At 35.8% G+C, this 12749-nt stretch overlaps 2 protein-coding genes across 2 annotated transcripts in view; one reads left to right on the forward strand and one right to left on the reverse strand.

Annotated features, from left to right (window-relative positions):
* LOC141440952 (multiple C2 and transmembrane domain-containing protein-like) overlaps positions 1–666 on the forward strand; it is a 32606-nt gene extending 31940 nt beyond the window's left edge. Inside the window, exon 13 of the mRNA XM_074105548.1 lies at positions 87–666. Within this exon, the coding sequence (XP_073961649.1) occupies positions 87–155 (69 nt within the window). The 3' untranslated portion in view covers positions 156–666. The remainder of the gene's footprint in view (positions 1–86) is intronic.
* LOC141428383 (multiple C2 and transmembrane domain-containing protein-like) lies at positions 655–9388 on the reverse strand. The gene is made up of 14 exons (XM_074088367.1): positions 9136–9388; positions 7775–7874; positions 7540–7670; positions 7127–7264; positions 6863–7037; positions 5632–5825; positions 4863–5082; positions 4574–4719; positions 2416–2561; positions 2041–2108; positions 1670–1773; positions 1065–1174; positions 887–984; positions 655–811 (listed from the first exon to the last, which is right to left on the reverse strand). The coding sequence occupies exons 1-14, from the start codon at positions 9255–9257 to the stop codon at positions 707–709; spliced, it is 1857 nt and encodes a 618-aa protein (XP_073944468.1). The 5' UTR covers positions 9258–9388; the 3' UTR covers positions 655–706.
* Positions 9389–12749: the final 3361 nt, after the last annotated feature.

Consider the following 12749-nt stretch of genomic DNA (forward strand, 5'->3'; position numbering starts at 1 on the left):
ATGACTTTTTCAATAGTGTCGTGGACGTTTATAGAGCGGCAGTGGTGCGATAATAAGTACTTAATTGTTTAAACTATGATTTACAGAAAGAGTGGCGAGAGTTAAAAGTTCCTGAGCCGAACCTGAACCGGCAAGGCTCCATGAAGCGGCGGTAGTGAGACCACGGCGCGGGTGCAGCGGACGCCGCGCGACCAACCAGGAGGGCTACTACGGAATTCGAAAATCAAAGTTCGTATCGTACCGTTCCGCTGACGCTAATATTATTTCATACAGGAGTGAGAGGAACAGTACCATATGAACTTCGATTTTGAATTTCGTAGTAGCCCTACAGAGGCCTTATTGTCACAATCGTTTTCATTACTTCTTTCTGTCACACGTTATAAGATGATGGTAGAAATAGATAAGGAAGGCCATCGCGAACGTCAGCGTTAGACAATACGGCCTCAGAGCGCACTGTGCCATAGTTTTAGGATAGACGTAAAATCCGCGAAGGCGTCGAAGAAATGGCTATGCATAACGTAGACCAAAGATGTAGCGTCCTCAATACTTGCACGCGGTGTCTATAACTCCACTATTGTTTGTTAGACAAATTTAGATTTAATGCAAATTGTGATTTTAGTTAAGGATATGAGGATAAGGAATATAATAAGGATATTTAATTTACAACTGGTTTTATTTTTATTTTCGTATCCCTTATTTTTAAGTTTTAAGTCAGATCAGAGTCAGAATGATTGTCGCTGAAGCTCCTTGTTAGTTTGTTGTCCGAGACGCACTGTAGGGGTTCCGGCACGCTCAGCTCCTTCCAATCTTTCTGCAATACGGAAATAACAGTCAATTCTGAATTACAATATCTCCTATCTCTGTAAACAAATTTAATCACACGTACCCATATTTCATTATCCGGTATTCGTGATATAAAATCAACCAAATCGTTGTTCAACTTCCTATCAGGATTTAAATACTTTCTGATAAATTTATAAACGCCTGCAATAGAAATCAACCGATTGATATATTTTTTTTACATAAAACTATTGCTTACATACTTGCAATGAGTGATAACATACCGAGTCCCATCAGTAGATAATTAAACGGAACCACATAAACAACGAACGACATCACGACTAGTAGCATCATGGTGACATAGCTCAGAAACGGCACTTTGAACGTTCCCAGGCTGGAACGCAAAATAAAAACATTTAGTTATTTCTTACCAAGACGACCCTTAGTGTAACTTTTCGGTTACAAAATACGTCTCGATCGCGTTCGCGTTAAAATCTCAATTTGTATGGATACACGAACATCACAAACGTTCCGCTAGAGGCGCTGTTCGTGTTTCCATACAAATTGAGATTTTAACGCGAACGCGATCGAGACGTACCTATTTTGTAACAGAAAACTAAGGGTACAGATGGCCTAGTGGTTACAGAACCTGACTACGAAGCTTGAGGTCCCGGGTTCGACTCCTGTGTCGGGGCAGATATTTGTATGAAAAATACGAATGTTTGTTCTTGGGTCTTGGGTGTATAATATTTATCTATATAATTATATTTATCCGTTGCTTTGCTAAGCTTACTTTGGGACTAGGTCAATTGGTGTTAATTGTCCCGTGATATTATTTATTTACTTCTATTTTAGCAGTTGTTTTTTAAGGTATTATTTTTAGACTTACTTATACAATCGTTCAACCAATGATACTAAGAGCTCAATGTTCGCAATTATGCCGGCAGCTATTTCTGGTAGTGCTTGAACTTTCCCCTTTAAACTTTGTTCATGCTGAAAAATGTAAGTAATAAAATTTAATATAGTTAACAAAACAGCCTAACATGTATATAACTAACTATCCCTTCAAATTCGGTAAAAATTAATTACATACTGTATTTATTTGACTTATTGTATGTTCGTTCAATGTTTAAACAAAATGTACCTAATGCTGTCAAGATTTTTTTTTTGAGAATTTTAATGTAGTAAAGTGATTTTTTGTTTATTAGAACCAATTTGAAGCCTTTTTATCATAGGTGTACTTGTACAAATAAAAATTACCCTTTCGCTGCTATTCATTAAATTTCCGTCATCATAGTTTCTGTATGATGTTTCGAGCGTCTTTTCAGCTAGAAAATAAGCGAACACATAATCAACATTGGGAAAGATAGGCCACTGTCCGTATAGTACGAGACATATGAAGTAAACATAACAAAATTCGAAATGGCAATTTACTTCGTCTAAGTACTCGAAAAAAGAAAAAAAAACGTATACAGTCGAGGAAACGAATTCACGATTATATATTTGTCAGATAAATGGAATGTTGCAACGAAAAGGTTGCACTCTAGTACACGAGTCAGTTTCTACGAGTACTTACTTATGTATATTATTAAACAAAGTGGAGATTATCATAAGAACATATAATTAAAATAATACCTAAGTTTCTGCCCCATACTAAATGGAACACGAAGGGTGCCAAAAGAAACAGCGGTATCGTCCAAGCTCTGAAGTAGAACCAAAAAACCAGCCACCCTATGAGCATTATTACTGAGAGTTCTTGGTTGTCCCATTCAAAAAGACGCCTGCAAAAAATAATAGCAATGAAGGGGTTTAAAACGTGTCAACGTTATGGGGCGGTGCTAGTGATATGGCTGTGCTGACTTGTGCGTCTACCTATGCCACAACATTTACTATTGATATCGATCATAATAATATTTGCTTGCCTTATTCTACTGTTCTGTTCGAGCTACGCTGTCAGGAGGCAGCAATCGCAGTGGTTCAGGGATTAATTTTCAAACAAATTAAAATGAGAATTTTCCCTCTATTGGGCTCTGTCTCGTTCGCCTTAAAATGTAGCAGTCTTGTAGGTACGTACGTGTAATCGCAATAAAACTAAATGATGGGCTCTAGTTCAATGAAGGTGCTAGGCTCTACTACGAAATTCGAAAATCGAAGTTCGTATCGTACCGTCCCTCTCACTCTCGTATGAAATAATATTAGCGTCAGCGAAACGGTACGATACGAACTTTAATTTTCGAATTTCGTAGTAGCCCTACTGCGGGGCTACTCCGAAAATCGAAGTTGGTGTCGTTCCGTCCCTCTGACACTTGTCTTATACTAATTAATACGAGACTAAGAGGGACGCTATGATACGAACTTCGATTTTCGAATTTAGGAGTAGGCCCTCTGGTTCATTATCTAAGAGCGTTATAAAATGACGAAAGACGATAACATCAAGCTCTAACCTCAACACACTTAAGCAGGTCAGAAATTATGTCAGACACTACCTATTAAACTTTACGTTACTAAGATTGCGACTATAAAGAGAAGAGAAGTTATATAACAGGAAAAAAAGAATTTTCCAAGTTTAGGTATATTTTATACCTTAGGCTGCTCTGTAAATATGTTTGGCTGTTGAGGGGTTTCCAAAGTAAATTAAAAAAAAACTTTAATCCCTATAGATATTAATGAGGAGCTTTGAGAATTTTGTTATGAGGTGGTTGCAATAATGATTTTGTTTCAATTTGTTCTATTATTTCAATTCTCGCTTAGTTGACCCTCAATACCCCTTTCTCCCCTACAACCAGATGCAGGAGTTCCGCTTAAAGTATCTTATGTAAATAAATAATTTATTTTCCAGGACAGGATATTCCGTAATGACAAGATTACATATTTCAAGTCAACAACTTTAATAGATAACCGTATCTATTGTTAATGATTCGACCTTTTCGAAGGCTAATTAATGCCACGTATCCCTTAATCAGATCTATCAATCCTGTTCTTAATTCAAACGACCATGCATATTATTTCAAAACAAATAATGTTGTGATACGTATAGGTACTTGTTTATTTATGTACTATATTTTTAACATGGTTTTAGGTAGGTACGTATAAATTTATACGTTTTATTAGTTAGGAAAAATAACAAAGTAAGTATCAAGGTATTATAATAGGCATTTAATTACCTATGTGTCGTTTTTAGTGTCAATGTCTGAGTATTCCAGTGAGTATTCTAGTGAGGAACCAGTCATATTTTTACACCACGTAATTTAGTCCGTTACCTTAATCGTGTTTAAATTGACATGCTACATGCGACGTCACGCTTTTGAATAGATTTCGCGTAGCTTATGTTTTTCACGTCAAAATTATTCTTGTAATGTCAAGTAAGTACCTAAATATGTAGTGCCACGAGAGTTGAAGTGAATGATTACCTAAACACACAGCTACATGTCGTATAATGACAGCAGGATTTTGACATTCAACTCATTCATTCACTTCATCATTTTCAACTCTAGTACCTACGGCGTGCTTGTCAATCTGCTAACTACTAAATCGAAGACACTTAATTTTAATACTAGAACGGTAGGTACGATACGAACGATTTTCGAGAATCTAAGCTTTTCACTCAACTAAATCCACCATTACCTTAGTCTAACGGGGAACTAAATCCCCGTTGGACTCAGGCTGTTATTGTAAGATTTGCTGTCTTACTACTTAGTTATGGTTATGATGAACTGATTTAGTTGAGTGAGGCACGCGTCATCATAGCTTATTAGACAAGCTCTATAAGTAAGGAGATTAAGTTGGTACTTACATAAAAGCATCGTTTAGAAAGTGTAGGAAATTAAATAAATCTTGAATAAACACTGTGTTTTTGTACACGACGTCCAGGTCTAATTTCTTTGGCTTATCCAAATATTTCACTTCCTTAGGTCGAAACAACTTTAGTGCTGCTTTTGTCTACAAAAATACAACGATTAGGTACAGTTACTTGTATTACTTATTCTGTTGTACAGTACAGTGCAGATGTTTTTCTAAGACAATGAATCTCTGAAATATATTTCAGTAAGTATTTACTTTTACTTGTATTGTTTCTTACTAACCGGGTTATACATCATGGACATCTGCAGCAGGACTCTAGGATGATTCCCTTTGGCACCATTCCTTTTATTCATGTCTTTTAACGCGTACCATCGCATCTCTCCATTTACAATTCTGAATAACGGTATAGACACTATACCCAGACTCTCATTACGAAAGGAAGATCTAAGCGAACTATCATTAATTTTTACATCCAAAGTTGACGTAATGTCATATACATTGCTGTAAAAAAAACATTACTATTATTTACCGACTTCAGTTTAGGTAAATTTAATCTCCGAGGCCTAATGGAACCTAATAGATAGGTTTGAACTAATGAAAAGCGAGTGCCATCAATTTTTGATAATCAGTAATCAGGTCCACAAATACAGATTAGTAAGTATAGGTGAATATACCATTCGTAATTGGTGAAAATAAATACAAAATTACTGCTTATTTGAATATTTCGAGTTCTCAATTTAGCACTGTTTTACCATTTTAGATTTAAAAAATTGGTCCCCTGAACCTAAATAGATAACATTCCTATATATGTTTAGATAGAGTAATTTTTGTAAGTCTACAAACAACACTTGCAACAATACATGTTATGGTCAATCAATGTCAGGTGGAAGAGTACGTCGTCACCGCACGAATATGTGACACAATAAATAGCAATTAAAAAATATGTTTGCACGGTCCGCTGTGACAGATATTATAGACTGCACACTAACTAGTCTACATCGCGTAAATTCAAATTGGATGGCTGCACAGCGACGCGGCAGCATTACTTACAAAACGTATCGTTTGTTCCACGCAGGCTCGCTGGTGGCCCGACAGCTATGTGTCTGCACCTGCTGGTTATGCAGCTCCAACGTGCAGTAAGCATTGGGCTTGGCATTCAAGCCCCGAGCCGCCACCACCCTCACGTGGAGCTGGCCAACTTCCTGCACATCGCCCTGTAGTAACTCCTGGAGATTGAACCAATCCTGGGAAATTTATATTAGTTAGAAAAAAGAATAAAAAATATCTTAGATGACATCAATTGATAAACTTTTTAAGAGCTGTAAAAATATGATTCTCCTACAGATTTTATACGGCAATAGCTAGTGAAATATGACGTTACTTATTTCCTAATGCAATCCACTAACTACTTATCTGCTTCAAATTAATTAAGAATGTAATAAAATTAGATAACGTTATGCAATTAATTTCTAATTAATCTGGTTTTAGGCCATAATAATAGATTTATTTAATAGCGTCTGCAAACATGAAATGTCATTTATTCAATATAGCGTCTTGGGATTATGTGGTTTGTAGTGTCAAAATTTACCCTAATCTCTCGAGTTTAACTAAAATAACGCAATACATTGTATTGACGTTATTTAGAGCCAATAGAGACGCGTCTTTATTGCGCGTAGTTAGCCAAAGTTTGAGGGTTTGACGCCCAAGTTGAAGGCCCGGTTTACCCCTTGAGTAATTTAACTAGTTGAATACCTACCTACTTACTGAAAGGGTTTACAATGTTGCTATGACTTAAATACGTACCCGCAACGCCAAGTGTTTTGACACGTTTACACGGTGATTTTGAATCGGTTATCAGGTAAGTACCAATTTTTCTAAAAGTGTAATAAAATGTATAGCGGTCACAATTAAGTCACGCTTTCTTGGAACCGCAGACTTTTTTATTTGATATTTTTTATTTGGGAAATAACTGAAAAGAAATTCTTTGTCACCCTCTCACAAAAATCTACGAGTTATGGGGAATTCTCCGTAGTATACTTCACTTCAATAATTAATGTAGAATAACTATGTTTCTGCTAGGTGTTGATTAATATAGCTATTTGAATAATATAATTAATTGTAATTCAATGCTCATTCAATGATCTGATTGCATAAGACCTCGCCTGTTGAATTCAAGTTTTACTTAACTGGTTCCTTATTTATTATTTTTCAACTCCTGAGCACCGATTAAAAATTATCGTGTATCTGTTACCCTACTCTACATGCACAAGAAAATACAAACATATTGTTTCTTCTTCCAAATGTCCCCTTCAGATGTTTCATCGACCTGAGACGGCGAATTATCTCGGATGGTGCACATCGTCACGTACAAATGGATTTCTCCGAAACCATCGTCCAATTCCTGTCGCAGCTCGTGTGTCTTTTCCTTGTCTAACTTCATCAGATCCACCACACAACTGAAGAAGAAGAATACAGAACATAAAACACGTTATTTTCATACTATGACGTTTTGTAACTGGCCAGTGAGTAAACAAATAAATGTTACCTGCCCATAAAGTTCTTTTGTTTTCCTTTGACCCAAACCGAAAGTCGTAATAAGTGATCCCTGTAAATACGCATCTGAAACTGTTCACGCCATTCAGGATGCTGTTGTGATTTTGTTTTATACGTTTCTGTGCCCAGTCTGAAACAATCAATTTTTTTGTATTGTCACCAGGTTTACATAAGTAGGTAGGTACATATACCTACCATATTTCAAGTCAATCCGACCATCGGAAGTTCTCTAACTTGCAAGATTTGACTCGCACATACATACATACAATTACATGCAAGTTAAATAAAAGATTGTAAGTTAAAAGCATTTGTTATGAAAGTTACGCGTCGTTTGGTCGATAAAAAGGTTAATGCACTTTTTACCAACAACTTATACGACGACTTATACGAGTACGGTAATTTTACCTTATCTTGCAGAACACTGAACCCCCGTCTGACGTTTGTGGAAGACCTTTAGCTTGAACAACCACAACATTTACGAGAGTGGTCCATCTCCACTTGTTACGAATTTTTTTAATGTAATCTGCAGCTGTTTCCTAAAACAAGTATAAAATTTTTACTCTCTGCTGAAATTAAAGTTAAGTAAATCACTTTTTTACTCGTAGGTACACCCAAAGATGAAACATTGAAATTTGTTTACCTTTTCATGGCCCGCAGCGTCGCATTGGTCAGTTGAGGTGGAGCCAGATCTGGTCCTTTTGTTTTTGACGACGACGTTGAGGTATGAACTCGGACGCCACCTTATCAAAATACATCCATGAAGTTTATTGAGTTAACATGGGCCAGATGAATTATGCGCGATCACGGTATAACGAAGTTTGGATTCAAACCCCAGCCCCGGCTTTGTTTTCTCATATTTTCTGCGTGTTCTGCTATGAGTTAAAAAACCGGCCAAGAGCGTGTCGGACACGCCTGAAATAGGGTTCCGTAGACATTACGAAAAAATTAAGTAATATTTGTCTAAAGATTTCGTATTTTGTACGGAATATTCCAAGTTTAGGTATATTTTATACCTTAGGCTGCTATTTACTCTTAAACTACTAATAATTCTCACGAAAACTAAACCGTTATAGTTTTGCCTTGAAAGTTTAATATACTACCATCCTGATTTTTTCAAATTTTTCCACCCACCTGTTTAGATTTTTGAAGGGGGGGACGCTATATTTCGCAAACAAATTACTGAATCGAAAAATCGTCTTAGCAAACCCCTGGTTTTAAAAGACCTATCCAACGTTACCCCACACCACAAGATTGGATGAGAAAAAATACCCCACTTTACGTATATGGGAGGTACTCCAAAAAAATTTTTAAAATTTTTTATTGTACCATTTTGTCGGCATAGTTTACATATATATTCGTGCAAAATTACAGCTTTCTAGCATTGATAGTCCCTGAGCAAAGCCGCAGACGGACAGACAGACAGACAGACATGGCGAAACTATAAGGATTCCGTTTTTGCCATTTTTGCTACGAACCTAAAAATTAATTATAAATTGTAAGTATTCATATCTAGGTATGTACCTATGTGCTCAAACTGATGAAACTAATATCTGTCGCGGATATCGCCGTCGCATACCAACCTATTCATGACTTCATGAGATACCGACACAATTTTTATGGTTGGCAAATGGCACAGCAACAAATGTACTTAAACGTCATTGATCCCTAAAGACCTAGTAAAAAACTGGCCACGAACGTGTCGGACACGCCCGAAATAGGGTTCCGTAGCCATTATGAAAAAAAATAAGTAATATTTTTTCAAGGATTTCGTATTTTGTACGGAATATTCCAAGTTTAGGTATATTGTATACCTTAGGCTGCTATTTACTCTTAAACTATTAATAATTTTTAAGTTTTTTTTTTCAAGTGTTCCGTTTTTACCATTTTGGCTACATAATCTTTGGGCAGTTTGTCAAAATTACCAGTCAATATCTTTATAATCAGACAGTTCAGGCAATAAAATAGTTCCTGGTAAAAAAATAAATAAGAAAATATATTTACATGCTGAATGATCTATTTCTGTCTCGATATACTACACCGCTCGTACTACTATGGCTAGAAACGACCGAAGGCCGAGGACGGTGTTCGGCACCTTCATTGGTGTTAACTTTTTCGCTCTCCATATCACTTCTCGGAGACAAAGACCACACGACACTTAACAATTTATAACTACAATTTATTAATAATGTACAACACAGAATCAATACGTCCGTTTGCTATTAATGCGACTTATCAAATGTTATGGATGCATACATTTAGTTCAATTTCAAAACAACAAATGTAGATAAAGCTGTACTAATCGACGCATTAATTGATAACAATTTGTGAACCATTGGCATTATCAACGTACGTCAAAAATTATCATGTCAAGACATTCAAAGTAACTTGTAACAGTAACTACGCATGATAAAATATAATGTCTTAAACTTTCGTGATTTTCACTCATAGTCAAAATACCACGCACAGGACTTATCACGCTAACACAAACGAGTTATATTTACCTCGACGTTTCGGCAACATTACAGTGGCCGTGGTCACGAGTAGACTCGTGTGTGTTAGCGTGATAAGTCCTGTGCGTGGTATTTTAACTACGCATGATATTTGCAAACAAATCATAGCTAGAGGGCTTATCAGCTTCTGAGGTCAGTAGTAGGTAACCATAGAGCGGTAGGTACCTCTTTGAAACCTACGTACGAGCAGGCACGACAATTTTGGCCACCTTAAAAAAAACTGTTGCGATAGGTATTAAGTTTACTGTACACTCCCTCCCACGTCCGCGGAACAGCTAATCAAGCTGGTGCAGCAACAGAGGCGGCGGAAAAACTGAAGGTAAATAAATAAAGAGAGAAATAGTACATTACTGCAGAGGCCGGGAAAGAAAGGCTTGCAGGCCGAGTATGTATAGACGGCCGAGCGAAGCAAGGCCGGATGTAACGAGGCTGGCATGTTCTTTCACGCCGAGGCTTGTATAGTGCTTTTCTCAAACATGCACTGAAAGAAATAAAAACTCCTGGAAATCAATGTCTTATTCGTAAGACAACTAAAATTGTACCAGACTCAAATTATAATATATTAGTGTTTATTTCATACTAACAAGATTTTTAATACGTTAAAATAATCCCAATAAAATCAAATTGCTATAAAACATGTAGATATTTATAACTGAATGCAAAAATAAAAAAATCACGATTCTAAACGAAACTTTTGAAATGACAATGGAACTTACTAGCAAAATGGCTAAAGCCCAAGTCGAGTCATTCAAAAAAAAAGACACACTTGTCAATTTTCCCGCCAAAACTTTTTTTTATTGTGTTTGCTGTTCGGCTTTTAGGGCCATTATACACGAACTGCAGCCCATTTAATTTGCAACAGTACATTACTTTATTATGTAAATTAAATTGTAATTTGACGTAAAGCGCGTCGGTAATAATTATAATTATTTACATTATAGAAAATTCATAGTCCCGTGAATTTATTCAGTAACTAATAAATGAACCATAGAAATGCAGATTATTAATTTCAAGTCGTGTATAATGGCCTTTATCGTGGATATTAGCCTGTTTTATGGACCACAACATAAACATTACATAGCATGTTTAAGAAAATAATTCGTGTATAATGGCCCTAAAAGCCGAACAGCAAACACAAAAAAAAATTGACAAGTGTTATTGTCTTTTTTTGTTATTGACTGGACTTGGGCTTTAGCCATTTTGCAAATAAGTTCCATTGTCATTTCAAAAGTTTCGTTTAGAAACGTGATTCTTTATTTTTGCAGTCCGTTATTTGTACATGTTTTTATAGAAATTTGATTTTATTGGGATTATTTTAACGTTTTAAATCATGTTAGAATGAAATAAACACTTATATAGATAGCAATTATAATTTGAGTCTGGTACAATTTTAGTTGTCTTACGAATAAAACATTGATTTCTAGGAGTTTTTATTTCTTTTAGTGCATGTTTGAGAAAAGCACTATACAAGCCTCGGCGTGAAAGAACATGCCAGCCTCGTATACTATCAACACTCGGCCTGCAAGCTGCAAGTCTTTCTTTCCCAGCCTCTGCAGTAGGTATAATGTAGTACTAAGTGTCAGAGGGACGGAACGACACGAACACGGACTTTATATCATATCATATCTCTGTGGACACGAACTTAGATTTTCGAATTTCGTAGTAGGTAGCCCCGCTGGACACCCTAAAGAAAGACATGTAACACATAGGTGACGTAATTCAAGATCATATTTTATGACTTCAAACAGTTCAAACCAATGCTCAATTGCTCAAGCTTGCACGCTCTAGTGTCATGATAATTCGCATCTAGTCCTTATAGGTACACTTCGAAATTTATAATTTGAACTCCGTATACTGCCATCTTCCTCTCGCTAACGCCATTAAACAGGAGATTAGTCGGAGTATTAGAGGACCGTATGATAATGAAATGAACTTAGATGAATGATTGGTCTCGCGCGCTCGCTCGACTAGATACCGCCGGCGTACTTGTCAAATGCGGCAACAAATAGTAGGCCGAATTCGGCGTACTCGAGCCCGAGGCGAGGCGAGTCAGTTAAAGGAGTCAGTCGCGTTGCAAATTGCGTAAGGTAAATGTTTTGTTAAATTTTGGTCATAAACCGAAGTAAAATGCCAGTTTGCGCAGTGAAACTGTGTAAAAATAATACTACAAGAAATAAGAAGGACACTGGGATCACAAACCATCAGTAAAAATATCGTATAATTTCGAAATTACAAAATAAAATAACATGAACCCTAAACGCTATTCTGTGTTGCCGCGTACACTAGAATCAAATTCCCCGTGGTTGAGATTTTAATAAATTGAATTTTATTGTTATCATCATTAATTGATGATAAATTTTAATAACTTATTTTATTTAAGTATCTAACGTAATTATTATATATACATAACCTAGTTCTATATTATTTAATGTTTATCTTTGTGATATATTATTATACACTGAAGGTGTATAAATTGTTACCCGACACTATTTAATTAAGGGGTGAATGTGTCTTAAAATTAAAAATGTTTTTCGTCTTCCCATTCAAAAAGCCCAATCAGCTGATTTACTTAGGTATTACGGGAAACGAAAAAAATTTTTTTTCCTATTTCTACCCATTTTCCTGAAATGTTAACTTTTTACCCGACTGCCCGAAGGAGGGTTATGTTTTTCAAGCGTATGTATGTATGCATGTATGTATGTATATTTTGTAAACAATTTTTTTTATTTTAGTCTTAATTAACCTGTACATTATATTAGGTTTAACTATAGGTGCAACGTGTTATCTTAACTACGCAAAACTTCTTAGTTGGTGACTCAGTCCATGAATTTTTAGTAATAATTTGTAAATATTGAATGTCCTTAAATATATATATTTTTTAATTAAAAGTGAGGCCTGATCATTGACATACCTACATACCTACCATTTTTTTAAAGAAGAAACCTACGCCTAACCTATACACAAACATATTAATACATTCACTCTTAATTACTTCTTCATTTCTAAGTATTTCCCAAGATACATTTTGTAACCAGTAACTTAATAGACCACAGAATAATTTATTTTCCCAATAATTCGGGTAACAGTGGAGCAGCTGGCAACACA

Source organism: Choristoneura fumiferana, chromosome Z (assembly GCF_025370935.1).
Source record: "Choristoneura fumiferana chromosome Z, NRCan_CFum_1, whole genome shotgun sequence".
Classification (NCBI taxonomy): Eukaryota; Metazoa; Arthropoda; class Insecta; order Lepidoptera; family Tortricidae; genus Choristoneura; species Choristoneura fumiferana.